The sequence below is a fragment of the Akebia trifoliata genome, chromosome 8 (genome assembly GCF_017979445.1).
Source record: "Akebia trifoliata isolate Shusen 1 chromosome 8, ASM1797944v1, whole genome shotgun sequence".
Lineage (NCBI taxonomy): Eukaryota > Viridiplantae > Streptophyta > Magnoliopsida > Ranunculales > Lardizabalaceae > Akebia > Akebia trifoliata.
Genome location: NC_141382.1, coordinates 2,021,187 through 2,047,583, shown reverse-complemented (window position 1 = coordinate 2,047,583; position 26,397 = coordinate 2,021,187). Strand labels below are relative to the sequence as shown.

The 26,397-nt window shown below is 34.4% G+C and overlaps 2 protein-coding genes across 5 annotated transcripts in view; both read right to left on the bottom strand.

Moving 5' to 3' along the window:
* Positions 1 to 696: 696 nt before the first annotated feature.
* Positions 697 to 14,601, bottom strand: LOC147395376 (uncharacterized). Of its 2 annotated transcripts, XM_086451272.1 has the most exons (13): positions 14,426 to 14,598; positions 14,083 to 14,196; positions 13,780 to 14,004; positions 11,503 to 11,591; positions 10,677 to 10,785; positions 8,301 to 8,368; positions 6,524 to 6,601; positions 3,875 to 3,939; positions 2,955 to 3,021; positions 2,661 to 2,843; positions 2,025 to 2,081; positions 1,778 to 1,873; positions 697 to 1,159 (listed from the first exon to the last, which is right to left on the bottom strand). In XM_086451272.1, the coding sequence occupies exons 2-13, from the start codon at positions 14,189 to 14,191 to the stop codon at positions 989 to 991; spliced, it is 1,317 nt and encodes a 438-aa protein (XP_086307398.1). In that variant the 5' UTR covers positions 14,192 to 14,196; positions 14,426 to 14,598; the 3' UTR covers positions 697 to 988. The 2 variants fall into 2 exon arrangements, with proteins under 2 accessions (XP_086307398.1, XP_086307399.1); XM_086451273.1 differs by lacking the exon at positions 13,780 to 14,004 and having other exon boundaries at positions 14,426 to 14,601.
* A 1,546-nt stretch (positions 14,602 to 16,147) lies between these two features.
* Positions 16,148 to 26,397, bottom strand: part of LOC147395375 (E3 SUMO-protein ligase SIZ1-like) — a 28,225-nt gene continuing 17,975 nt past the window's right edge. Inside the window, exons 12-18 of one of the 3 annotated variants that reach the window (XM_086451271.1) lie at positions 25,772 to 25,879; positions 22,443 to 22,604; positions 20,310 to 20,414; positions 20,139 to 20,219; positions 19,637 to 20,036; positions 18,821 to 19,558; positions 16,148 to 16,826 (exon numbers count right to left, since the gene is read on the bottom strand). In XM_086451271.1, coding sequence (XP_086307397.1) covers positions 16,681 to 16,826; positions 18,821 to 19,558; positions 19,637 to 20,036; positions 20,139 to 20,219; positions 20,310 to 20,414; positions 22,443 to 22,604; positions 25,772 to 25,879 — 1,740 coding nt within the window. In that variant the 3' untranslated portion in view covers positions 16,148 to 16,680. Of the gene's footprint in view, positions 16,827 to 18,820; positions 20,037 to 20,138; positions 20,220 to 20,309; positions 20,415 to 22,442; positions 22,605 to 25,771; positions 25,880 to 26,397 lie in introns of all 3 variants that reach the window. The other 2 variants (XM_086451269.1, XM_086451270.1) reach the window with 2 other exon arrangements.

Genomic DNA, 26,397 nt, shown 5'->3' with positions numbered 1-26,397 from the left:
CTCCACCTTATAATTATGTATATAACCATTTAAATGTAAATGTATCTAATATTAAATGAATTTAAACAGGTTTGTAAAGTTTTGTTCTGTACAAGATGTCTCAAACTAGTCAAAAAAATCTTTGATTTTTTCTCCTCTAAACCAGTCATCTTCAATCTCTAGGGTTTAACTTCGTACCCTCTCCTTCAACCTTACAATCTCTCTCTTTCAACTTTCTTACATCATGAACAAGACAGGATTTTTGGGAAAGCAGTAGTTTTCAACAATAGATTGAAGCCGATGGATTTAAGATGAGTTCGAATTGATTTATGAGGTTGACGAGGATGGATTTCAGTTAAAAAATTAAGGATTTTTTTCAAGAGGTTGAAAACAAATCATTTATTTTTTGATAAGCATTGAAGACAAAGTTGATAAGGTTTAAGAACTTGAAATTGATGGATTTTTGGGTATAGAAAAATTTCTTCAAGAAGTTGAAAGCCAAAAAGGTTGAATAGGTTAAAAGATACATTTTGTTGAGAAAATTCAAGGGTTTTGCAAGTGGAGTTCCCAAACAAACCAATATCCAGAGTTTCCTAGTTGGTTCCAACAAGTTTTGTGGTTAGCGTCGCCTCAAAATACAACCGAATCGACTAGACAAGTTTTGAGTCGATGTAATTCAGAGACTTCTTCATGTCCACCTGAAAAAAATAGACTAAATTGAAGGAACAAAAAATGATTACATCAACAGATATGATTCGATCATGAAATGCTCAAATCAAATTACTGGAGTTTATACATGAAGCTGATTGTGTCCACATATACCAACAGATTGGCCCATAGGGTCCTGGGTCCCAAAAGCATTTCCTGATGATTATAATTCATGTTAAAATGATGTGATGTTAAGAACAAAATCATTTTGCCTATAACCTACAGTTAAATTTCAATAACAGAAACAGATATATTCTCTAAAAGCTACAATTGTTTGGTGTATAAGGAAGTTCTACATGTCTCAGAATTCTTCCACAGAAGAACCCAGTTTGGATAGACTAAGATCTGGATCAGATTTTGTTACTCCCGTAACAGAATTCTGTTTCCTTTCTGCCTGCAGTGATCGACACAAAGATTCAAGTTTTTCCTTCTGATTCTTCATCTTCTGCAGCTGTTTCTTCCAATGCTCACGCTATATAGATGACACAAAAACACAAGAGTCAGTAACATTAATGGCAGCTGGACAAACAAATAAAAACTACAATCGTAATGTGAAGAAATCATAAATGAATGATCCAAATTTTTCTCACAACCCATAATATGTAACTACTTTTAGACATTTTAAAAGTTTAAAATAAGTCAATTTCGTGTTTGTACCATAGTTTTGCAAGTTCAATAGATGAAAACCCTAATGGGAGCTTTTATGAGTCCGATTTTGAAGTGAGCAGCCTGCTTCAAAATTTGAAGGAACCCTATTCGAACTATGATACGTGGCTTTTCATACTTAATTCACATCCTTATTTTTTCATCAATATTTGGGATACCTCCTTGAAGATGCCACGTATCATAGTGCGGAGAGGGTTCCTCCAAAATTTTGAAGTGGGCTGCCCGCTTCAAAGTTTTTTTCAGCTTTTATAGTGTGTGTGTGTGTATGTGTGTGTATGCATGCACTGGTGCCTCCGTACGTGCCCCAATATTGCAGATAGTAACAGATCATATATCCAAAAAGAGTGCTAAGGAAAAAACATCTCTGACCAACAAGAGTTTTACTCAAAACAACGGCAAAAAAATAAATAAATGCCAAGCTTACCTCCTCAACCAGTTGTACAAGTGTAAAGTCAGACTTCTCACACTTGCTTTTCAAGAAGATATTTTCCTTCTTGAGTTCCTTTACTGATTTTGACATCTAGTTTTAAAAGAATAACCAATTAAAAGGATAAAAACTATTATAAAAAAAGGTATTATAATAGTACATTAAGCTGTGCAAGGATGTAAAGAAACTGTGGAGGAAAAAAGATATAAAATGTACACAATTCTGGATGAAATTTGCATCATACCTTCTCAATCTCTTGCTTAAATGTTTCAAAAACCTCGTTACTTTTGGATAATGCATCCTGCACAGAACTAGTTCGCATTGAGTTTTCGAATTACTAGAGCCATTTACAAACTATGATAAAGGTAATATTGAGGACAAAACTTGTGGATGAGCCTAATTTCTATACGTATAGATCTGAAGGAGATCAAGCTGATAGTTCACATTTTTAATAAGGCAATTAGAGTAAGAAATAAATATGGGTAAAAAACTTAGATCATGGATCAATCCCTCAGTCCTAATTCCAGAATTCAAATTATTTTGGGAACCAATATGATTTTAACAAATGAGCCAGAAAGCTTTTAAATAAAAGGAACACTTAAGATGTGGGTGAGGAAGAAATTATTCTCCCAACATCTACAAAAATACACACTGCACTCATAAGCTATAGAATCCAACACTCATTGTCTCAACACCTAAGATAATAATTGACCAGATCAGAACAGCTGCATCCCAAACCCTAAATCAGTTTTAATTTGGCCAAAACTTGCAACTTCATCATTAAAAAAGGAAAAAATAAATTAAGAAACAGGAAATCTTTGTTAACCAAACAAAAATTTAGATCGGTAAGATAGGTGTAAAAATAAGAGATGAAGCATACCTGGAATTGTTGAAATTTTTCTCCATCTACAGCTAACCGTAAGCGAAGATTCTTTTCAGTTGCCAAATGCTGTGACACCTGTTCAGCATACAACTTCATCTGGGATTGATCCTGGGTCAACTTCTCTTCATGTTGTTGAATTTTTAGATCGGCAAGCTGAAGTTCGAGTGTTTTCTGCATTAACTACAGATTCAAGTTTTAAACCACAAAATTAGAACTGTTAGTCTACAAAACTGATTCCACAAGTATCTGAAACTCAATGTGCAAAGCATGAAACTTTTTTATAAAGTAAACCTTCTGTTCAAATTGATGTTCAGAGATTGCATATTGATCAGAGAGATGCTTCAACTTATTTCGTAGCCTGGAGATGTAAATAAAAAGATATCCTAATTAATGACTTAGAGAAGTTAATGTGTTTGCTATTAATTGGATGAGCAAGGAACTAAATGAACATAATGTAGAACAATTAAACATAATTAGAATTCTAATAATAGAATAATTAGATTATAAAAATAAGGGTAAATTATGCTTTCAAACCCCATGTTTTGGCATAATTCTATGTCGACCCCTAACATTTTGACAATTGCACTTACCTTCCCTATAGTTATCTAACGGGCTTGCTTACCCCCTTCCATCTACTTGCTGTTGACGAAACAGTTAAAAATGATTTTTTTTTACTTGTTATAAAGACCACTTTACCCTTTTAAAATGTTATTCCTATATATATAATCCTTGTGAAAAATTGGTTCACAAATGCGTCAACACGTAGACAGGGACATTTTATAATTTATAATTTATAATTTATTTATTTTTAATAAAGAAAGATAAAATGAGAGGGTAAAATAGTAAAATAACATCTGAACTTTAACACCCTCTGTGAAAGGGGAGGTAAGTGTAATTGTCAAAATGTTAGGGGGCCAACATGAAATTATACCAAACCTCAAGGGGTCAAAGTGAAATTTACCCTAAAATTAATTACTTAAATCAAAAAAATAATAGAATAATTAAGTAGTGATGGAAACAAAGTCAGCATGGATTAGATGCACATGTTGAAGTACAGCTGCGAGATGGAAACTGAAAAACACTTTTTTCAAGTTCAAGACACGCATAAAAATAGTACCTACAGATTAATCAAGTCACAATTTGATCTTTATATAATCAAGAACGGAAATACAAACACATGTATCAAAAAGGGTTCCTAAGAAAGGTCTTACATCTCATTCTCCTTGAGGTGTGAGAGACATTCACTTTTCTGCTCTTCAAACTTACTGTTTACATCCTAGAACAGAAAAAGAAAATGGTATACCATTAGTAACCACACAAAGATAAAAGTGCCTGAGCAAAATATCCTTCCTGCTGCCTAATGCGCACCCTCAACCAAAAAAGAAGAAAAGAAAAGAAAAAGAGAAAAAAGAAGGAAAATAATGTAACATCAAAGCTAAATATAACAATCTGACTAGAAATCATACAAAATCAGTCTAAAAGGAATTATTAAGCCCATTATCAAACGGAAAATGGTTTGAAGAGGGAAATCTAACCATAAACCAAAAACATAAAAAACAAAAGACTAATACCTTCTTCTTCTTCAACTATAAATAATAATAATAATAAATAAATAAATAAAAATAAAAATAGAACCATCCATATTTCAGCCAACCACAGATGTGTTGATTGCGATGCTTGTAGGCATGATTAATTTTAGCACTAGGAATAAAAGTGCATCAGATGTAGAGGTCCAAGTCAGACGCTAGGAACCCATACAAGTAAATTCCCAAACCTAAATATTTAGCTCGGAAAGTTTATATACTATGGGAAACTTTAAATGATTACTTCTGCCCTCAATGTGAAGATTTTAGGGACAACGACCGCAAAGACCTATTTTTTGAAAATATGTACCCAAAAGTCCCTTCTAAAAAAATATGGACTCTTTATATAAAATATTAGTCTAAAAAGGATTTTTGAAGCGAAAATACCGTAACTACTCTTTCGACAATTTTTGAGGTTCAAGGAAGTGTGTTGATTTGAGAATATTTTAGGTACTCCTATGTTTTAAAATTAATTACAAGCCCCTTGATTATGGCCATCTCTTACAGAAAAATAAAAATATATATAAAAATAAATAAAAAATCATTGTTGTCTCTTTTCCAAAACTAGTAATCTTTAACTCACCTAGTGATGATGATGACTACAACAAAGATGATGATGGAGATGAGTATGGTCATCATCACCATCAAACTGATTTGATCTATGTATGTTAGATTTATTCAAATATAGAAATAATTTTCAATAATTAAAACATAATTTTAAAACTCGATTTAAATGTTCATCGAATTGATTCAATAAAGAATTAGCAAGTTAACATAAATGAGTCAAATAAAATTATATTGCATTTATGAATAACTTTTAATAAATAAAAATATTTATTTTTTATTTTTCACAGAAATATTAATAGCCAAATAAATTGGTCAAGTTTTTTATTTGACTCGGTATATTTTAGATCAAACCACTTTGTAAAGTTGTTAAAAGGGTATTTCAGGTATTTTTTTTATTATAAAAAGAATCTTCAAAAGATCCTTAATAGGTTAATATTTTATTAAGTGGGACTTCCGTATTGTTTATTAGGGGACTATTCGGTACATATTTCACAGTCATTGTCCCAAAATTTTAACCTCATTCTCCAATTTCAGACCCCTTGGCATGAATTCAGTGTATTCACATAGCAAACTATCAGTCACCAATTCGACGACTTGTTGAAATTCCTTCACCAATTATTATTTTTTGTAAGTATAAGATTCAATAAATAGAAAATTTTGACCAAGATGACCAGCAATAGTACATGAAAAAAAAAAATCAAAAAGCAACACACCTGAAACCAAAAACACCATTACACCAAAGCAATATTACATACCTGCTCTCATCTTCCTATGAAATCGTCAATGAAAATACTCCTGTATTATTTGAAAATTTTACACCAAAAAATAGAAATCACGATCTCATGAACGAAGAGTTCCTTATCTTGAAAGATCTACCCATTACGTTTTCTTTTTCCAAATACCCCAGCAAACTGGGCCGCATAAGGCTCCACAACAATTCTCACCAATTTAATTGTGATTTTTTCAATAAGTTGCAACTTTTAGATACTTTCCAATTAAATCTTGAACTTCTGAATTAAATCTGGAAAACTAATGAGGGAATGGGAATTTCGATATAATTTTAGAAAACTGGGGTGTGTCAGCCTAAATAAAATTCAGCCTTTCCGGATCTTGTCCCAAGTGATGCACTAATAAGAGATGACTTTGATGAAGATGAGGGCGACTATTTTATCGATTAAACATTAGAGAATGAAGATGCAAGCGAGGATGACATTGAATTTGATGATTTAGACTAATTAATCAGTCTTAACTTTGATTCATAATTGTAATATCGTTATATTTTGAACAATATAAACCTTGAATGTGTTGTTGACCTATGGTTACCTTTTGTGGATGTGTGGGCTTTAATAATATAATATGAGAACACGTAGTAGGAACAATTAGAACAACTACACAGCCCTAACCCTAGTCCAATTTTTTCTAATTTTCCAAATTATTCATGAACCCCGCCATGATCAAAAGGGCCTTATCTCAATTATTGGGGGATTGGCAACACAAATACTGTTCAGCCAGTCCACTCTATCATGCAAGGCATTTTTTCCAATAAACAAGTAATTTGCTCAGGAAATACAGCAAATATTCGAACTTATGACCGCTGAAATAAAATCTCAGGTTAGTGTTCTACTAATCTTTAATACCAGAAAATACATATATGACAATTTCCCAATATACGAGATAGCTTTGGAAGTATATAGCAAAAATCTTTCAAACCTTAATTGCATCATGGAACTTGGTTGATAGGTCTAATCTCATGTTTTGGCCTTCTGTTGAGATTTTATTGCATTCCTCCTGCAAAATGAGACGTTAGATGCCATCAGCATTGTGTAGAAGAAATTTAATCAAGTATGGTTGGCTCACCCAACCCATCAAGATCATTTTTCAGGAGAAAATCAATAAAGTATGAGCTCAGACCCAAAAATGAAATTTACTAAGCTACCAAGAACCAACTAATAAAAATCCAAATAATCCAAACAAAGTTAATGAACTGCAAAGGACCAAACAATCAATCTCCGTTGAGCATATTGGTGTATACGCCGCTTGCTTCCACTTGTTTAATGCAGAATGTGAAGCAAATTCCTGAAGATAAAGTCACCTGCACTATTTTTTTGGTCGATAATTAAGTTGCCTGTACTGATTGAATATTATAATACAGTTTTTAGATGAATTTGCGACGTTAGTGCATCATGATCACTATCCAAAATCTTGTGAAAGGAATTTTACTACACCATTCTTTACAGTTTTTAAGTTCTCACTGGTTGAGGATTGGGGATACCATTCATACTTAGCAAACATTTTTCACCAAATCATTTTTATGTTTATTGTTATTCCTTTACAAGTAACAAAGATGTAGCGTGTTATGCATAAGAACTAAAGAAAAGAGGGAAAGCATTCCCAATATATGAGAGATTACATACAAACTTAGCCCACGAATAACTTCATTGTAGGCCATACACGGTAAAAGAACAAAGAGCAACTTCACTGTGTAATTTGAGACCTTTATTTCAGATATTTTTTTCATTGACAATATCAGTTCATATCAACTTCATCTCCATAGACAAGTGGTTTTGTGTAGTAATCATGCAAGTATTTCCGAAGCATTGAAAGATTTATAAATGCATCGATTTATGAAGCCCCTCATTATAAAATGTTGAGACCTGTTTATTGTCTTCTTATCTGTGGATGCAATGTTGAGACGGACACTTCCTCTTTGAGATCCAAAGTCACAAATATTCGTACATACCAATATCGTAAGCTCAAGGAGAGTCATGATATGAAATTGCTAGCTATAGGAACTTTATGTTGTAGTACCCTTGTAACATGATCACTGTATAGCAGTATATCAGAGCAATTCTAATAAAGACATAGTAATGATGGTAAAGAGTCAAATGAGATCAGTAGCAAAAAATTGTCTAAAGTTCCTTTATTGGCTCTAATAATCTTTGCATAACATTTATTACCTCTCTGACCAAACACTAGCAACCAATTGTCTCAAGTTTTTTCATTGAGTCTCTAGTACTTCACATAACATTTATGACCTTTATGACCTCCAGACCAAATACTGTAACACAGCATGCTTAACTAGAAGATATAAGGTTCTAGGAAAGATAATTCAAAAAACAAAACTACAAGCAGAGAGAAAATTCATGCTCTAGCTTTTTAACAGGTAGTTAAGTTTTTTTTTTTTTTGGGGATAGACAACAGGTAGTGAAGCATTTTATCAAATGTGCACATAATCAGTAGCTAGTGGTATCTGAAAACAAAATTATGCATTTTGAATCCACAAGCAGTAAGTAAAACCTAAATGTAACTTCAATCTAGCAACAACTATAAACATCACTGTTATATTTAGATAAAGAAGTGGCAATTGATAGAATTTGAATGGCAAAACAGAATCACGTCACTGACATCAAATAGTTGGGTCAAGGCATTATTCATGATGATGATGAATAATTGGTCAAAGCATATCTAATCAACAGGGATAAACTACCATAAACAACTTGTTTTGACGCTGCAATTCCCGACATAGTGATTCAAGCTTATCCTGAACAGCAATGGCTGCACCAAAGACGAAAACTTAGCATTAAAATTTAAGTAATTGAAATAAGAGAAGCAAGTATGATTGGAACAGGAAAGGAGCTGTTTTAGATATCTTAAAAATGAAGCTTCACCACCTAACCTGGATTTAGAGGTTTCTGAAAACATCCCAGCAAAGCCCGAAATTCATATATTGACATAATTATGAAAATGGGACCATATTCTTTAGTAAGTATCACAAGTTCTCATAAATAGACCGGGAGAACATTGCAAGGAACCCATTATTTACAAAATTAAGAGATTTTTTAGAAATTTTATAGCTAAATGCAGGTAACCAATTAAAGGTTAATAACTATATGTGAGTACCCAACCATCTTGTACTTTCAAGCCAAGCTTAAGATTCCTAAATTAGCTTTTTCTCATTAGTTTTTCTAGGGGATTGCATCAAAATATCAAGAATCCCCTAAGATCAAGAATCCCCTAAGGTTAAGAAGACCTCTCTATTGTGTAGCCCCCTATTTGTGTATGTTCTATCACAGTTGTAAATTCATTGGGTTATTATGTTGTTTTTATTTGGCAATGACTAGTTAAATAACAGTGAGAAGAAATTACAGAGGGGCTAGCCCCTACACTCTATGATAATCTCAAAATACCCTACCTCGCTGAAGCAACAACAATGTCTTCAGCTTCTCTAAAACTCTCAAAGAATTATCTTCAAAATTGTGTCAAGATCAAAGCTAATTTCCGTGGCATAAAACTCTCCGCAGTCGTCCATATAATCAAGTTTAGAATGTCCCCTAGAAACACTAATTGCACCCCAATAATTAAAATAACTTAATGGTACACTTTGGCCTAGATTTTTCTCCATGCTTTCGAGTAGCTCCATGCCTCTTATCTCAAGAACACCACCATCAACCTCCCCAAATCATCCCTAAAACACAACCCATGGTAGAAGGTCCTGATTTCCAGAGGAAATCAATCAAAATCAAATTCGGAAATTTTCAGGAACATTTAGCATTTCCAAATATGTTTCCCATCACTAGCTCCACTGCCATGCAAGCCCCAAAAAATCCCCTCATAACTGGTTGAGAGAATTATAGCTTGTATTTTGAGATTATAACCCCAAATGCCCTTCAACATTTTGTTTAACAGAACCAATATATAATTTTTCCTGGAATTTTGAACACCCGTATTAACAATCGATATGTTTCTTCTCAAGTACTCTGTAAAAAAAATTGTGTTACATAAGATTGTGAAGTCTTCAGGCTTCCTTGCATTATGTGGCATGCCCACCTTGAATGGATTATGTGACTGCATAAATTAACAATTTTAAAACACTGGTTCATTTCTCCAAATCACGTTTGTTCATTGCTACTATTTCTTATGTTCATTATTTGTTATAATAATAAAAAATTGAACCTAAATTCTCATTACCTTCCTCAACCAGTTCTCTTGCTCCTCTTCTAGATCCAAAGCTACTTCCTCATTCATGCTCTATTCATCTCCCCTATCCTCCAAACTCCTACTCTCTCACACTTACATCCACAAATCTACTTACATTTTATGGAAACTCTACCTCATTCCCCTCCCCCTCCATAGAAGATAACTTGTTATTCTCTAAATTTCCAAACAATCAAACAAGAGCTTCTGAAGAGTGACAAATATATACAGGAGTGTTAGAGACTGCAAATTAAACTTAAGTGAAAAATTCACAGAAGATAGAAACAGATTTTCCACACAATGCCATTCTTCTCACACCTTCTAACCACTAGGTGCCAACAACTTAGTTGGAGAAGGCACACTACAAGGTGAACTGAAGAGAAAAAAAATAAAAAAAAATAAAAAAGCCCTTCCTTGACCCAAGCATGCCTGCCAAAACATCCATCAACCCCTACTCTAACTACCCTCTTGGCTTACGCTTTCTCCAGTTAACTGGGTCACTTTTTATTGTTAACCATAAGACTTGATTTGTAAATTGGATGGTGCTAGACTATGAAAAATGTATTTACATCAACTTATAATAGGTTATTAATTTAGAAAAGGAGACGCACCATCAGGCAATACTTGGCAATAGGACTGACCCAACAAATGCAACGTTGTTTGACAAAGCTTTTGCAACAATTCATGATTTCTGTTGGAAGTTATAATAGTTTATGCATTCATTTGTTTTTGTTTTAAGCATCATAATCAAAAGTAAAATCTGCTTGAAACATGCTACTGTGACATCACTAAAAAAATCCCAAACAGAATTAGTATTTTTCAGATGCACAAGTGAAAAAAAGAAGAGAGCTGAGAGAACTATTGCTAGAAAGTATTAGTCAATACTCACCTGCATCTCTTTCAGCCATAACTTGTTGATACTTGAAGGTCAATTCTAGGAACTCCTTTTCTGACTTGAAACTGCGTTTTAAATTTTCATGTCCCACTTCAGAGATCTCCTGAGGCATCAAAATCAGTCAAACCAACTTCATAAGCTAGGATAACCATTCATATATATCAGAACACATCAATAAGAACAATGACGCATAATATAATAACACGACAAGTTGTTTAACAGTTCATTAAAACAGCTAAACTTAGTGGAGATCATCTCAAGAATTAGGAGCAATTTTTTTTCTCATAAGCCTGAAAATATAAAAAAGCAGCTTGCCAAGATTGTATTGCAAGTTGTTAATGAGTCTATAGACTAATTTTCAGAATAGGTAAACTATGTATCATGTATTCTAGGCATGTTCACTATGAAAATACCAATCTTGAGACATAGCCCTCAATCTGAAAGCTATGCTACATAGATTCTTCTGAATAAACCAGAAGCTATGCCAAACAACTGTTGGATTCTGACCCATCACAAATTCTGGTTAGACATTTTCAGATTCCCTTTTGTTTTTTTGTGTTTTGATGTTTTACAGTCAATTTGAAGATTTTGTAAGTGGCAAGATGAGTCCTAAAAATTATCAAATTACAATTCGAATTTTTTTCACTGCTCACCAAGTTCAAGTTCAAGTTCAAGTTCAATAAAAGATTAAATGAAGTACTTTCAGTTGCGTGTTTAAACATTCCATAGCATTAGATTCTAAGTGGAAAAAACATACATCAATTCAAACTAAACACGCATGGGAAACAGATTCAAATGGAAGTAACAGAATATTACTGACTTGCTTTCCATTTTTTAAAGATTCAGCACTTTCTGGTGTAGATCTTTCCTTGAGATCGGTGGCTTGTAGCTCTGAACACTCTTTACTAGCTGCAAAAGGCATAAAAAGGACAAAGGCATTTAAGGTTAATGGCAATCATCGTTATTTTGGTCAAAAACCAAGAAAATTGCAATCCCACATCCCTATAATCAAGTTGGGTAGCTTTCAAAATTACAGAAATATCCTTCTTACTATGATTTTCAAAAACCCCTTAATTAATATTTTAAATTTCAAATAATCCCTATTGCTATATGTGTGTTTGCACATGCCACCTTCTAATTTCTATACTTATTTGTCATTAGTTAAAATATGAAAAAGTGTAAATAATTTATCATTATTAGTACTGTCTTACTTAATATCCACTTACTGTTTCCAGGCTTGCCAATAAATTCAGATCTGACATGAGACTTCACTCCCTATGAGATGCACCATTCATCATAAGAACGTGTCATAGTTTGGTATTATATTATGGTGTTAGATTTGGACATCTCCAAGTAAAAGGTTACTCGTTCTTTTAACAACTTCAGGACATATATCAAATCCCTATGCCATTTTCCATGAATGGCACACTGACGCATCACAGTGCTCTTATTTTTAAGAGTAATGATTTTCTGACGCCCCCCTCTGACATACACACCCTATCATATAACCGTGGATCATTTGCCCCGGGAAACGCAGAACCATAAGTCTTTTTCTTGTGTATCCCAAGGCAAATGATCTATGGTTTTGTGATAGCGGCACATGTCAGAGGGGGGGACTTCATATTATCACGAATCTATTTTTAAACACTTGGCATCCTCAGAACCAAGGTATTAAATTTCAATTTCGGTGTCTATTTCGGTTAGTCTAGAAATGGAAATATTTCATGGAAATACTTCGATCAATGTGGAAATGAATACAATTTTTGGAAATGATGGAAATGACAGAAATATTGATGAAATTTTCATTAACCCTATAGGAAACGATAAAATAGGCATTAAAACACACTCATTAAGTCATCAAAATACAATAAACTACCATATGGAGTGAGAAATTGGATATCAACAACATTTTGCTACACATAAGCACATGTATTAAGAGGCTGACAGTGGAAATAACAATAATAATGTTGCATTAACTACATACAACTTAATATGTAAGGCATTAAAATGAAGAAACTATTAAGTATTGCATTCATGTGTAATTATAGTTCTTTTATTTTTTTGAATAAGAAAGAATAAATTGCTAATGTATCCAACTAATTGAAACATGGTTGATTGCATGCGTGCTTATATAAACGTACTAGTATGCTTAGAATACATTAAAATAAGATGATATATATAACTAACTAATCATAATTCATTTATACTAATGGATGAATGTTCTATGCAATTTTTATTAGTAAATACTATGTGTAATTTACAAGTTCTTCCTAAAAGCAAGTATAAGTTTTTTCAAAAAAGAAAATATTTTGGTCGAGATTTACTATTCATTGAAATATTTCCACCGAAATATTGCATTTTTATACCTAAAAATGATAGTTTCAGCCCGGAAATTCACTATTCGTCGAAATATTTCACAAAATGAATAGTGATTTCCACCGAAATAAATATAAAAAGAAATTGCCAGTAAAATTTCGTGTCAGAACTTGTGGAAATGGAAATATTTCGGTATATTTCGTGGAAATATGTCGAAATTTAAGACTATGCTCAGAACAGAAACAACCATATTAGAGGACGTGCTAGCCTAGTCAGCACAATATTCTTTAAATTTTACGTTTTGATAAGTAACGTTCGTTAAAATTTACAATAATCATCTAAATTACATGATTGAACGTAGGATGTATTCTTGTGCAATGCAATCTTATGAGTTTCTAAGAATTAAGAAACGAAATATCTAGTATAATAGGCTCCATTGATTTGCATCAAAATGCATGAACAAAAATCTCAGACAATTCCTGTTCTCAATATATTTAGAATGCATAAAATAAAAAATCATTGGAAATGTGTTCACAAATGTGTGAAACCTGCATGATATATAACAAGGACTCGAGCTTGGTTTTTTTTCTTGATTACTTTTGTGTAAACGAACTCAACAATTGGCATCAACTTCGTACTAGAGCCAATTCCAAAAATTGATATCATAGTTATTTTCAACACTTGAAAGAACAATATTTTAAAAAGAATCAAAGAAACAAAATTTTTTTTTTTTTTTTTCAATTTTAAGGAGTGGAAACGCATCCAAGGTAGAGATAAGTACTTCTTTTAGAAATTTGGCAATCTTCTTCAACATGTTCGTGTTCATGGGATGAACCCATCGTCGGCTCATCATATGAGGATACCCTCACTGAAGCTTCCGGAACAGCATCCACCAACACACCTTCTCCACTCTCCACCACTCCCTCAGAATCAGATAATGGGACAGGAAATGTTCTAAGATTCTCTACCTTCTCACCTCGATTCTCAAGCAATCGAATCTCACTTACTGTCAAAGAATTTGACGAAACAGTTGGTAGATCATTGAGTTCCAACATCGTATCTTTGTAATCTGCAAGTGAATTACCTGATTCAAATGTGGGAGTTCGAGGCGACGAGAGTTCAACTGAGCTCTCCATGAATCCGTCTGGCAATGATCCCACTTCTGGAAGTTGATTTTCAGCTGAGTTCATCATTTCTCCTGCAATTTGTACTACAACGTTACCAAAATTTTGAACCAAAGCCACCGTAATCGATGGATCCCACTCTAAAATTTCTCCCACCCTTAAATCTTCAAATAATTATATTAAAAAAATCCAGGAAAAAAAAAAAAAACTAGAATTTGGTTGATCGATTCGAAAAAAAATCTCTATAACTGAATAAAAACGATCTACAAACAATTAATTCATGAATGAAGAGATGGTTCTTACCTGAAGTCGAAGGAGAAATCTGAATCAGAGTTGCGAGAGAGAACGCAAAGAAGAATCAAAGATAAAAACCCTAATTCGATCAGTAAAACAACTAGTAGTTCTCGGACATGAACGAACAGAGTTTGATACCAGTTGGCGCTCCGAAACTGACGCCGTGACACGTCATCATAGGCGGGATTTTGCTGTTTATATTTTTACAGCTAGTTTGATGTCCTTCCCTTGAAAATGCCCTGGGCCATACTTAATTGGACCTATTAATCTTAGAGTAAGGCTAGCCTTACTAGCTTAATAAGATTTGAAAACTTACTAATGACCGTTGATCTGCCCTTGTGGCAACCAAAAAATGATCTGATGCAACAGGGATGTAGAGCACAAAATTCTATGAACTAAAAAAAAAATTAAAATGGTTACTTTGACAGTTAAATTTTAATTTCAAATGTGAGAGTTCATTAACTGTCCATTTTTGAAATCTTGGATCAAGTGAAAAAAAAAAAAAGAAAAAAAATGTTGGATCTGAATTTTTTTATGAAATCTAAAGGGTTGTGGTGTTGAATTGCCAATTTGTTATTTCATTTGAGCTCAATTGTCTTAAAAAAAAATTCAATCTTACTAAGAAAGGAAGTGTTTTTCTTAATTTTAGGACAATCTTTAGTTGGATCCACACAAGAATAACAAATTTTATTGGTGGTTTACTACTTTATAAGTTTTGATGATTGATTCTTAACCTTCCATTTCATCAATTTTTTTTGGTAACTGTTTATAAATCACTAATAAAACTAATAATTTAACTTTATAGGTTTATCGAGAGATTATCTGAATATTACGAGATTTTGTGGTCCACTAAATGTGATTCAATGGATTTTCAAAGTACATCAAAATTTTATACAAAAAGTATAGCAAATTTCAGTTTTAGATTAAAAAAAACTTTCGTGGGAGTGCTCTCCATCGCAATCTCCTCCTTGTGCTACGTGTATGGCTATCATAATAAAGTAACACGAGTCCAATTACATCAGGCACACCTCCAACTGAACTTCGAATGCGAAAATATTCCCACAGATTCTAAACAAAATGATTCTAAAAATTAAACCAATCTCGATGAAATCTGTACCTTTCTACCTCTGGAAGATCTATTGGACATCTTACATTTAGCCTTGTAAATGTAGTCTTGCAAGAGAAAATGGCTTTGGAGGCATGAGGTTGTGTTCTAAACTGGGTGGTCTCCCTCGGTCCGACTTTGAAGCGGGTAACTTCCTTCAAATTGTTAAGGAACCCTCCTTGTTACATGACACATTGGCATTTTGAATTCATTTCCCACCCTTACATTTCTGCCAAAATTTGAAATACCTCCTAAAAAATGCCACGTGTAAGGATTTCTTCAAAATTTTGAAACTGGCTGCCGCTTCAAAGTTTTTCAATCTCCCCCATGTGTTCAAAACTAGGTGAGTGGCCATCAAACTTTTTTTCTTTTTGAGAGTTCGGCATCTGTACCTCTTAAAACACTTGACTAATCATCAGGACATGTGCAATACTATCATCCATGTTGTGAACCAAAATACAAAGCATAAGAACCAATAGGTTGAGAAAAATATGGGTGGGGGTTGGGGGAATAAATCTTTAGAGTGAACACAGATTCATTTGGTACAGAAAGGGGAGGATTCCCCCTACTGTATTTAAAGCTTATATAAATTCATTGCAAATACAAGCATGCCAAACCTACCAATCTGAATATTGTAAAATAAAACAAAAAATGTTTATAACAGTTATATATATATATAGTAAAAGAGTACCAAGGATGCAGTATGTATCAAACAAAAAATCTAAATAGTACCATAATTTTGTGTTTTTTTTAAATGGTAAGCTGGACTAAAATAGTACAATAATTAGGGCTCACCAACATATAATAATGCAATTATCGGAGTACTTATATAAAAAAATTTATGCCGCAGAGATGTTGTTGGGTCAGGCATAATTCTCCCCGAGCCGCCACTAGGTTCGCCTTCCATCACGACTGAGAGCTCTCTCTTAGAGAAAGGCACATCTGAGATACTTTTTTTTTCTTACCATCACGACTGAGAGCTCTCTCTTAGAGAAAGGCACATCTCTGAGATACCTTTTTTTTTATTAAAAAAAAAATTCTAGATTCAGAGTCCAGTTTGGAATAATTATTGGATATGATTGCCAAATTTAGCCCAAGAACTGCATCCAAAAACAGGTGTAGGGTGGCAAGTGATGCCTAGCGAAAAGTCTGTGTGCCTCTAATCGGAGTCTGTATCAATAGAGAGATACAACCGTGGTCGTGCAGACCGTGGCTTGCGCGGACTTGAGAAAGGGCTATCAGATCTTTGCCTTTTTGCAGTAGTGCCATCAGAAGTGTCGCCATTCATACTCAGAAGCAAAGAAGCTGCACATAGGAACCAAAAAAAGCAAATCATGATAGTCAGCCCAACTACTCAACAGAAGAATGTTTTACATCACCATGGAAAGGCAGCAGCCACTAGGCCTGTCAATGGATAACAGAAAATCTGAATCCGAATCCAATTCAAATTCGGATATTATTTTAGCATCCGAAAGGATTCTCCAATCCGATAAAATTCAATTCGAATTATAATATAAATAATAACTATATTTAGATAATAATTTTTTTTCCCTTTTAAAAACTTAAATAATACTATTTCTTTATTTGGGCTCTCCTTTCTCCACTCTCGGCTCTGTGTTGACTTGCAAGCAAGGGTAGGAGCATAGTGTTAAATTTTGACATATTTCCACGAAATATACCGAAATATTTCCATTTCCACAAGTTCCGACACGAAATTTAACCGACAATTTCTTTTTATACATATTTCAGTAGAAATCACTATTCATTTCGTAAAATATTTCGATGAATAGTGAATTTCGGCTGGGTATAAAAATGCAATATTTCGGTGGAAATATTGCTTTTAGGAAGAACTTGTAAAATTACACATAGTATTTACTAATAAAAATTGCATAGAACATTCATCCATTAGTATAAATGAATTATGATTAGTTAGTTATCTATATCATCTTATTTTAATGTATTCTAAGCATATTAGTACATTTATATAAGCACGCATACAATCAACCATGTTTCAATTAGTTGGATACATTATTAATTTAATCATACTTATTCAAAAAATAAAAGAAATATAATTACACATGAATGCAATACTTAATAGTTTCTTCATTTTAATGCCTTACATATTAAGTTGTATGTAGTTAATGCAACATTATTATTGTTATTTCCACTGTCAGCCTCTCAATACATGTGCTTATGTGTAGCAAAATGTTGTTGATATCCAATTTCTCACTCCATATGGTAGTTTATTGTATTTTGATGACTTAATGAGAGTGTTTTAATGTCTATTTTATCGTTTCTTACAGGGTTAATGAAAATTTCATCAATATTTCTATCATTTCTACATTCATCAAAATATTTTCATTTCCAGACTAACCGAACCGAAATCGAAATTTAATACCTTGGGTAGGAGCCATGAACGACCACCTTCTCCGACGAACACATGTTGTTCTCCGGCTATTGCAAGTAGGTCCCCTCTCTTTCTCTTTCTCTCTCAACACCAATCTAGAAACGTTGGATTTTTTTTTCCCAAATCCTTTATCTTCAAACTCAACCCAGAAAAACCCTTGACCTTTCTTCCCAAATTCCTCATCTTCAAGCTCAACCAGAAAACCAATTTATTTTTCTCCCCAATATCCCTCATCTTAAACCCTAACCTGAAAAATCCTCAAAAAACCCATGATTTTTTCCCCAATCCAAAAAACCCATGATTTTTCTCCCCCCAAATACATCATCTTTTAAGCTCTAGGTTTTTTTTAATAAAAAAACTGGTTTTAAAAATACATATATATATATATAAGGGTTTTTGGAAAAGGTTGGAGAAGAAAGTGAGTTCTTTTTTCTTAAGTTTTTTTTTTTAGCGAATCGGATATTATCCGCTATCCGGGTGTTAATGACCGATATCCGTCAAATTTCAAATTTGAATTCAGATATTGGAAAAAATAAAAAAATAATACTCGGATACTCTATATTCAATCCGATAAATATCCGTTGACACCCCAAGTAGTAGCCGCCCCCATAAATAGAAACCCACGATTTGATAAGCCCCACACAAAGATCTCATAAGCTTTAAATGGTCAGAAAATATACAAGGAACAACTAGGAAAAGATCTATGACTGATGGTTTATTCAACTATTAGACGGGATAAATATTTTGGCCCAGGTTTCATATGTGATACCAATCCCATGGTGGGTTGCAATTACAGAGCACATATCAGCATGGAAGTATAGGCAAGGAAGACCAAGTATAAGTAAACACATGAAATAGCAAAACTATAGCTACTTGAGAAGAAATCACACACCAGTGTTGGCTAAAGTTTCCATACCATGGTCCTTGGATGCAGACTGGTTGCTCGAATTCAAACCATTTGTGACGGCCGACTCACCATGACTCCCTTCAGCACCACCACCACCAAGCCTGAGTGAAATCCAGTCCTCGGTCCGTATACCATTAGACCTAGCAGGATCATCTCTCAAATCAACCTGTTGCGATATGCCAGACGGACGAGGAGGAAAGAAAATTTGCAGAGATGGGTCATCCCGACCCAATGCCAAGGGATTATCAACCAAGCCACCATTTATGTCTGTGTAGGACTGACAGAAGGAATCTTGGATCTGTGTAGCAGATCCCGTAGCTTTGTTTGGATCCAATGCATAGCCATTCATGGATGTGGGACAGGTAACAGAAGCATTCTGTAGATCAACCATAGAATCCGAGACATCTGTGTCTACACCAAATAGTTGGAACCCAGGACCTGCTTGTGTACCAGAGGACAATGGCCACAGAGTCCCGTAGTCATCACCATTACCATTGAAGAGACTTGGGCATGAACTCCTGCCTCCTGTATCCAGACCTGGATCTTCTACATATGGGTCATTAAATCCAGGACGGGGAACAGGAAAAGGAATGCCATCTACATCAGCTTGACCAGACTGGTAGATAGTTCCAGGAGAAATTAAATTTTCATTATCTTCATCTGAATCACTCAGAACAATGACATCTGGATTCCCCAACGGTGCAGAAGATATTATGTCGGGAACTGCACAAGTTGGATCAAAGTTCAGAGAAATAGAATCAATCTCATTTCCATTGTTAGTAGAGAAATCAAAATGCCCACCACCGTCCTGATTAACACTTGAATCGTCTCCGTCTCTACTTCCAGTACCACTGCTGCTCATGGGAATGACTTTAGGACACTGGTTTGGGAAGTTTGCTTGAAAATGGTTTCCCGAGGATAAAGTGTGCATATCATCATCAGGTTTGCTAACTTCCCAAATCCCGTTGTGGTTCTTCTTTATTCCGAGTTTCAAATCACTATATCCTTCTGAAATTCCTTCCTGTTTGACCTGCTTTGAGGTTTCAGTGTTGGATTTCACTTCTCTGTCTGTAGCGACATAAAGAGAACCATCAGGAAAGTGCCATTGCAAAAGATCCCTTCGATTGTTTTCATTCTTCACACGCCAAGAACCATCAGGATTGATATCTATCTCGCTTACATCTTCTCCACAATCTCGCATCTATTCCACCAAAATAAAATAGTTAAAAAGAACGGTGATAAAAAAATTAACATCAGGAAGGTAACTTTAGAGAAATTTATCGAGGTCTAGTGTAGGTCCTACCATAGTTGTGATACGATTGAAATATGGGTCAATGATGATATTCTCCAAGGAATAGTTCTTAAGGCAAATGGGACATTGCCACTGCATCCAAAGTAGACAGCTTATTGATATCAATAGGCTCTGTAAAGAGAGTTGAAACAAATGAATTATGCAATAATTTGAATAACTTGCCTTCCTAGACCGTTGGTTGAGTTCCACAAAAGTGCCAAGATCAAAACAGCCCATGTGAACACAAGGTTTGAACCTGCCAGCAATCTTCATTCTAGACCCACTATTCTGCAATTCACACAAATATACAGTCACTTATTACATGCATGTCATTGCTCTTTCAAATACCATGTATCAAAGTAAGCACAAAATCACATTACCGTGAACCACAATATAGTACCATTGATGAAGAGTAATGTAAAGTAATTTATAAGGAATAAGAAATAATTCTAAAGTAAACATATCAGTAGCCAAACTGGGTTATTTCTGATGACAAAATAAGTGAAACTTCATATTATAATTGAAATTGGTTGGTGCTTTATAGTTTAACCGTACATTCTTATGAATTTGCACGCACACTATAGATGATAGGACTTCCCAACAACAACAACGAAGCCTTATCCCAAAGATTTGGACCCATTTCTTCAATCCAGGATAGAACCCATCAGAGTTTTGGTCTTTCCAAAACAACATTTAACTTGGTCCAATAAATCTCAATCTTCTTCTTCTTCTTTTTCCAGTAACAAGTAGTAGAGAATCTTGAGCCTTATCATCATCTCTTCCATTCCAGCAGCAACCTTCAATCATCAGTAACACATTCCAATGCTTATTTCACTGACAATAGCTCTAGCAGTTTGTGATCAATGCAAATATCTAACTTCATTTTTTCCATGCAATGGTAATTTGATTTTTCCACCAAAGGATTTTGGAAACAAATCTTGAAGATCCCTGAAGCATGTTGGTTTGAGGGTTCATAATATGAAAAAATAGTATGATCATGATATGTAAGGAACTTAGCCCCATGTCAGTTAAACTTAAAATTAAAATCATTCTCAAGATCTCTCACTGTACAAGGGTCTCAGGTTATCAATTTCGGAATACAATATTTTCAATGCAACTCTTAACCTGAAACTCCACCATGGTACTAGAGAATGTAAAAGCTATATGTTTTCTGTTTTTACTTCAACCAACACCACCATGAGATCACTAATGAATAAACCTTAATCTAATGTTGTTGTTATCCTTTCTTCTTCGTTCATTGTTCATCTCAAGGCACCAATGTGGTACCTGCCAAGGACTCTTTGATTCTTAAGTTAGTAATATTCAGTGATCGATCAAAAGTCACCTGTTATGATCCTTTTTACCTATTCATAGAATCACATTCATTGAACCCTAATTTTAGTTATTTCCTTAAGTTACAATTCTCCCATAATTCTTCTAATGATCTCAACGATCCATAACTATCCATATCGGGAATGTCCATTGCCAATCATGCTTAAGACCATTGTCTTTCCCATTCATTAGTCCCGTTTTGTCAGGCATAACTTACAAATCTTACCAAAAACACAGGAATGTCCATTATATGACTACACCCGTCCCGGGGTACCACTCTTGCTCCTACTCTTCCTCTCCCTTGATCCATGTAATCCAACAGGAGTTGTGCTCCTATCCCACACAACACAATACTCGAAGAGACATGCATCTGATTGGGATTAATTGCATTTTTTTTTTAAATTTTTTATAAGCTCATATTTCATTATTTTTGTCTCTACATTTTCCTTCTTCTGCCTGATTCTCCCCAAAGGTCCATGAGTATAAGGGTCAACTCGTGTGTGTGTGTGTGTGAGAGAGAGAGAGGTAGGGAGGTTAGACATCATCCCGAAGGGAAAACTTTTTTTTCTCTTTATGTATAAAATCCCTCCCTCTCCATGTTTTCAGGATAGGGACTGCCTCCACAATTTCTTCGGCTGTGTATTTTTTGTTTGCTTCATTCATTGATTTCTTATCAGTCTAAAAAAAATAACAGCTGCCCGAGTTAATTTGTACATTTGCTTTGCTTAGTTATTATGCATAGCAACGTCCATGAGTCTCGTTACTTTTGTCCTTTAAGCTCTTTTGCATCTATTCTTATTCTTTAATTCTTATGAAATAAAATAAATGAAGAAACAAATAAATTACATGAAATAATATATATGTCGAATGCACTCGCAATTCAGATAATGATTCAGCATGGCCAATGATACCAAGCACCATTCACAAAAGGATTCAAATAAAAAGACATGCCTAAAAAACCCATATATATATATAAGTACTTACAGGGCAGCGAAGATTGATGGTAACTGAATCTGCAACAACTTCCAAATCACTGTCACTATCTGCATTGTTTGTAGCATTCCCACCACCAATGCAACGGCAAACACGAGAAAGAGCATCTTCGAAACGCTCACCATCTGATTCCTTAGGAATCATGTTAAGAACCTACACATTGAACAGTGTAATACTCGTGTATAATTCGGCTGATATCAAATTAAGGAACTCTTAAGGGACAGTCAAGCACAAAGAATGACATGGATATATTAGACGATCATTTATGCTACATTAAAAAATGGTCCATAGTTACAGGCCATATCTATATTCAAAATGCCAAAAAAAGAAAGCATTCACCCGTCCCTTCCAGGCAATCGGAAAATAAGGAAAGGGTTGACTGACATTCATAATTAGGGATTTATGTTCCTATAGATAGTTGCTATGAAATATTTTAAGGAGAGGCATTTGAGTATCAAGTGATTATACCCAAGGTTTGTCGGGAAAAATCCAGAGTCTCGACCAAAACATTCCTAGACATTATGGAACATCCCTGATACATCCAAAGTTTCGAGGTCAATGTTTCGTTCTGTTTCAGCCGAAGCGCCAAAACATTCCAAAACTTTGAACCATGATTAGACCTTTGGGCTTGTTTTTTAGTTCCTTTGCAAATGATTGTGATTGCTTGATTTAGCATTCTATTGGAGGTTCTCCAAGATTGCCCACTAAGAAACTTGGCTTCAAAGGTGATTGAAACTTTATTTGCAACTAATTCTTCAAGCTACACAGCAGGGATTATTTTGACCTAAATCCGGTGGTATCAAAGTAAGTATTTGCTCCAGAGTTTCAAATGGGAGTTTGGAAGTTGATATCTTGAGGTACTCATGAAGCTAAGAGCCTAAAAGATTGGATATTCCAAAAAACAATGATGTTGTAGTGGCCGCTAATCCAATTGGAATACTCCTGTTTTCTTCATATTTTAACCAATTCAAGCACTGGGGGCTTGCGATCACTACCAAATCTTAATGAATATTTGGAAGATCTGATTACAAAGATTTAGTTGTTGAAAGCTTGAATATTGAGTAACAAACCAGCTTGGGAATCACCAACAATTTCAATAAATATAAAAATGATGAATTTGTCAATCTGATAAAGGAAGAAGCACAAGAAATTAGTTATAAGATTCAATTAGATCAATCAATATATTCAAAGATAAGAATGATTTGGGTAAGAGCATAATCATATCTTTATCTAATCACATTGGTCCATTCTGATTAAATTTTTTGAAATCTTCAACAATGAGATATGCCTGTTCAATTTTTTTTCTAACAACTTCTTTCAGATGGAGGAATTTTCCAAAAAGAAAAAAGTCGAGACAACTTAGACGAAGCACCCTGGACCCATCCAACAAAAGCGCTCGATCAAAATCATATAGCCAATGATCAAAGATCAAGAGTCATCTAAAACCAAGGCCAATAGATGCAAGGAAAGAGGGCTAAATTCTTTAATTCATGCGGGTGCAACGAAGGATTATCACTTTATCAGACATCGATTGAGAAAACCATAGATTAAATGGAAACTACCTTCAAAATCTATATTAGTTATTCTACGATTTTTGTCAAGATTGTCATGTTTAAGACCACAAAATAATATTATAGGTTTGAGTAAAATGACAGTAATGAGAGCTAAGGATTATTAGAAAAATAATATGATAGTTTAGACGGATGGATGATATTCATGACTTAGTCCTTAAGTTTGTTTTAATTTTACATACATAAATGTTATGAAATCAGTGTAAGGAGAAACTTGAGTATTGAATGAATTCTTCATTTAGGCTTTTGTCAAGTTTATAAATTGTTGGGATTTCTTGATTTAGCATCCTAAAAGATCTAAAAGAGGCTTTTCCCAGACATTCCACAAACAAATTGTGATTTAGAGAGTGATAGAAGTTCTAACAATTACTTTTCCCTGTCATTCTTCTATCTGCATAACAGAGATCAATTCCCCTGCATCACATTCAACTAATTGAACATAGATGCCTCATTTTACAAAGGTTCCTACAAGGAATTCCAACAATCCAATCGTTTACGATGATAATGTATCTGTGATTAAAATAAAGGAACATGCAACTACGGTCGGATCGAACGCCTAGGGTCTTAAATGGGATAGCTAGCAGTAAGAGTAGTTCGCCAGCCCAAGCTGAGAGAACAGAAAGGTATTCAGTTCTATGTCAAGAATTTAGCCTAACAGGAAAGGAAGAATTGTCGATCCTTGGGGATCTGGGAGACCAGACAGGGTATCTACCACCTTGGAAGAATCCCATCACGGGAGCTAGTGGGAAAGGGATCCAAATTCGAAGACGGTAAACCGGGAATATCACAACGATCCATAACTAACGGTGAGATTCGCAAAAAACAGCTATCATGACCACAGTAAATCAAAGGAGACAAGGATGTGCCTGGTAACGTGAAGGATAAAAATTTCCAAGAAAAGGGGATGGGAAGCCTATATAAGCAAAGGTATTACTTTTAGTTATTTATGTGATACCAACAAAGCATTGACTATGAGAATCTGACTTGGGTATCGGAGTTTCTTTGAAAGGTGTCACACCAGTGTCCAAGAATGGGGATTTTGAGGGGGTTGGAAGTGTTGCCATCTCTAAGTATCGTAGTGGCTGAAAAATCCTCCACGGTATTCATTCTAAATGACAAGCTTTTGTCGCTGACTTCTAGAGGTGCAGCAACAACAGATAATATAGCATGATGACAAATAAAACTTTGACACTCTGAATAGACCAAAGATTATTAGAAAATTAAAAACGGATTGAAAATTACCAAACAACGTTGATGATATTATTTATTTAGTCATGATAGGTATGCTGGGACTATTTTTAGGTCCAATGGACTGGAACCAGACCTAACAATAACGCTTGCTAGATAAATGGTTGGTGCTTGGGCTTAACGTTTAACTGAAATAGGGTTAGTTCTGGCTCAAGATCAAAGCCCTGGTTTGCTATACCTATTAATGAGGTAGGCTTAAGTTTGAAACATTTGGACCCGAAACAGGGAGGGGGTTTGGGCAGAGCAAAGCTAAACCCACATGACCAGGCCCAGTCAAACCCCTAACCAGGTATATGGATAGGCTGGCAAAGAGCAAGGAGTAACAATCAAGTAACCAAATGATTTGGAACTCAGGCTAATCATTTCCAATGGGAAGGATGAATCCATGGTAAAAATAACTACAAAATACAAAAACTGGTAAAAGACATACAACAGATAACTATTTCATTGATGCAGTGTGCAACTGACTAAATGGAAATTACATATCTTTGGTATGATTACCTGTTGAACAGTACGTCGCCTTCCAATTCTGACCCCAAAACAGAATACCCGAGCATCACATCCTGTCAAAGTGATCTTATTAATCCCCTCTGTGGTATATGTTTTGATCTGGAAAAATAAAAACAAGAAGCTAGTCAGAAAAATCCATTGCTAAAAGAGGTTTTTTTTTTTTATTACTTCCATTGCTAAAAGAGTTATAAGTTTAATTGGCAAGAAAAATAAAGAAAAAAGTAGTAGAGAGAAATATACAAAATCAGTAACAACAGGGTGAAGTAAATGCTTGAAACAATGGCATCATGAAAAAGGTTCTTTGGTCATTGGCTGCGTTCTTTATATGTTAAGGATTATGGAAGAAGCATAATGGCATTGGAGCAGGGTACTCAATCCACGATCATTAGCATGTTGGAGATATAGATAATGTTCTACTGTTGCAAGCAATGCTACGACTTTTTTTTTCCCGAAGGATCTAGATTGTAACGAAAGTCAGTAGTACTGAATTGCCGGGGTAATCTCTTTGTTTTAGTTTCCTCATATATCTCACTCTTTTCTTTACGCTAGGCTGCTTTATAGGCATGTCTTCTCGACCTCCTCCTCTTTTGAATTTTTTTTTTTTCCTTTTTGCCCTT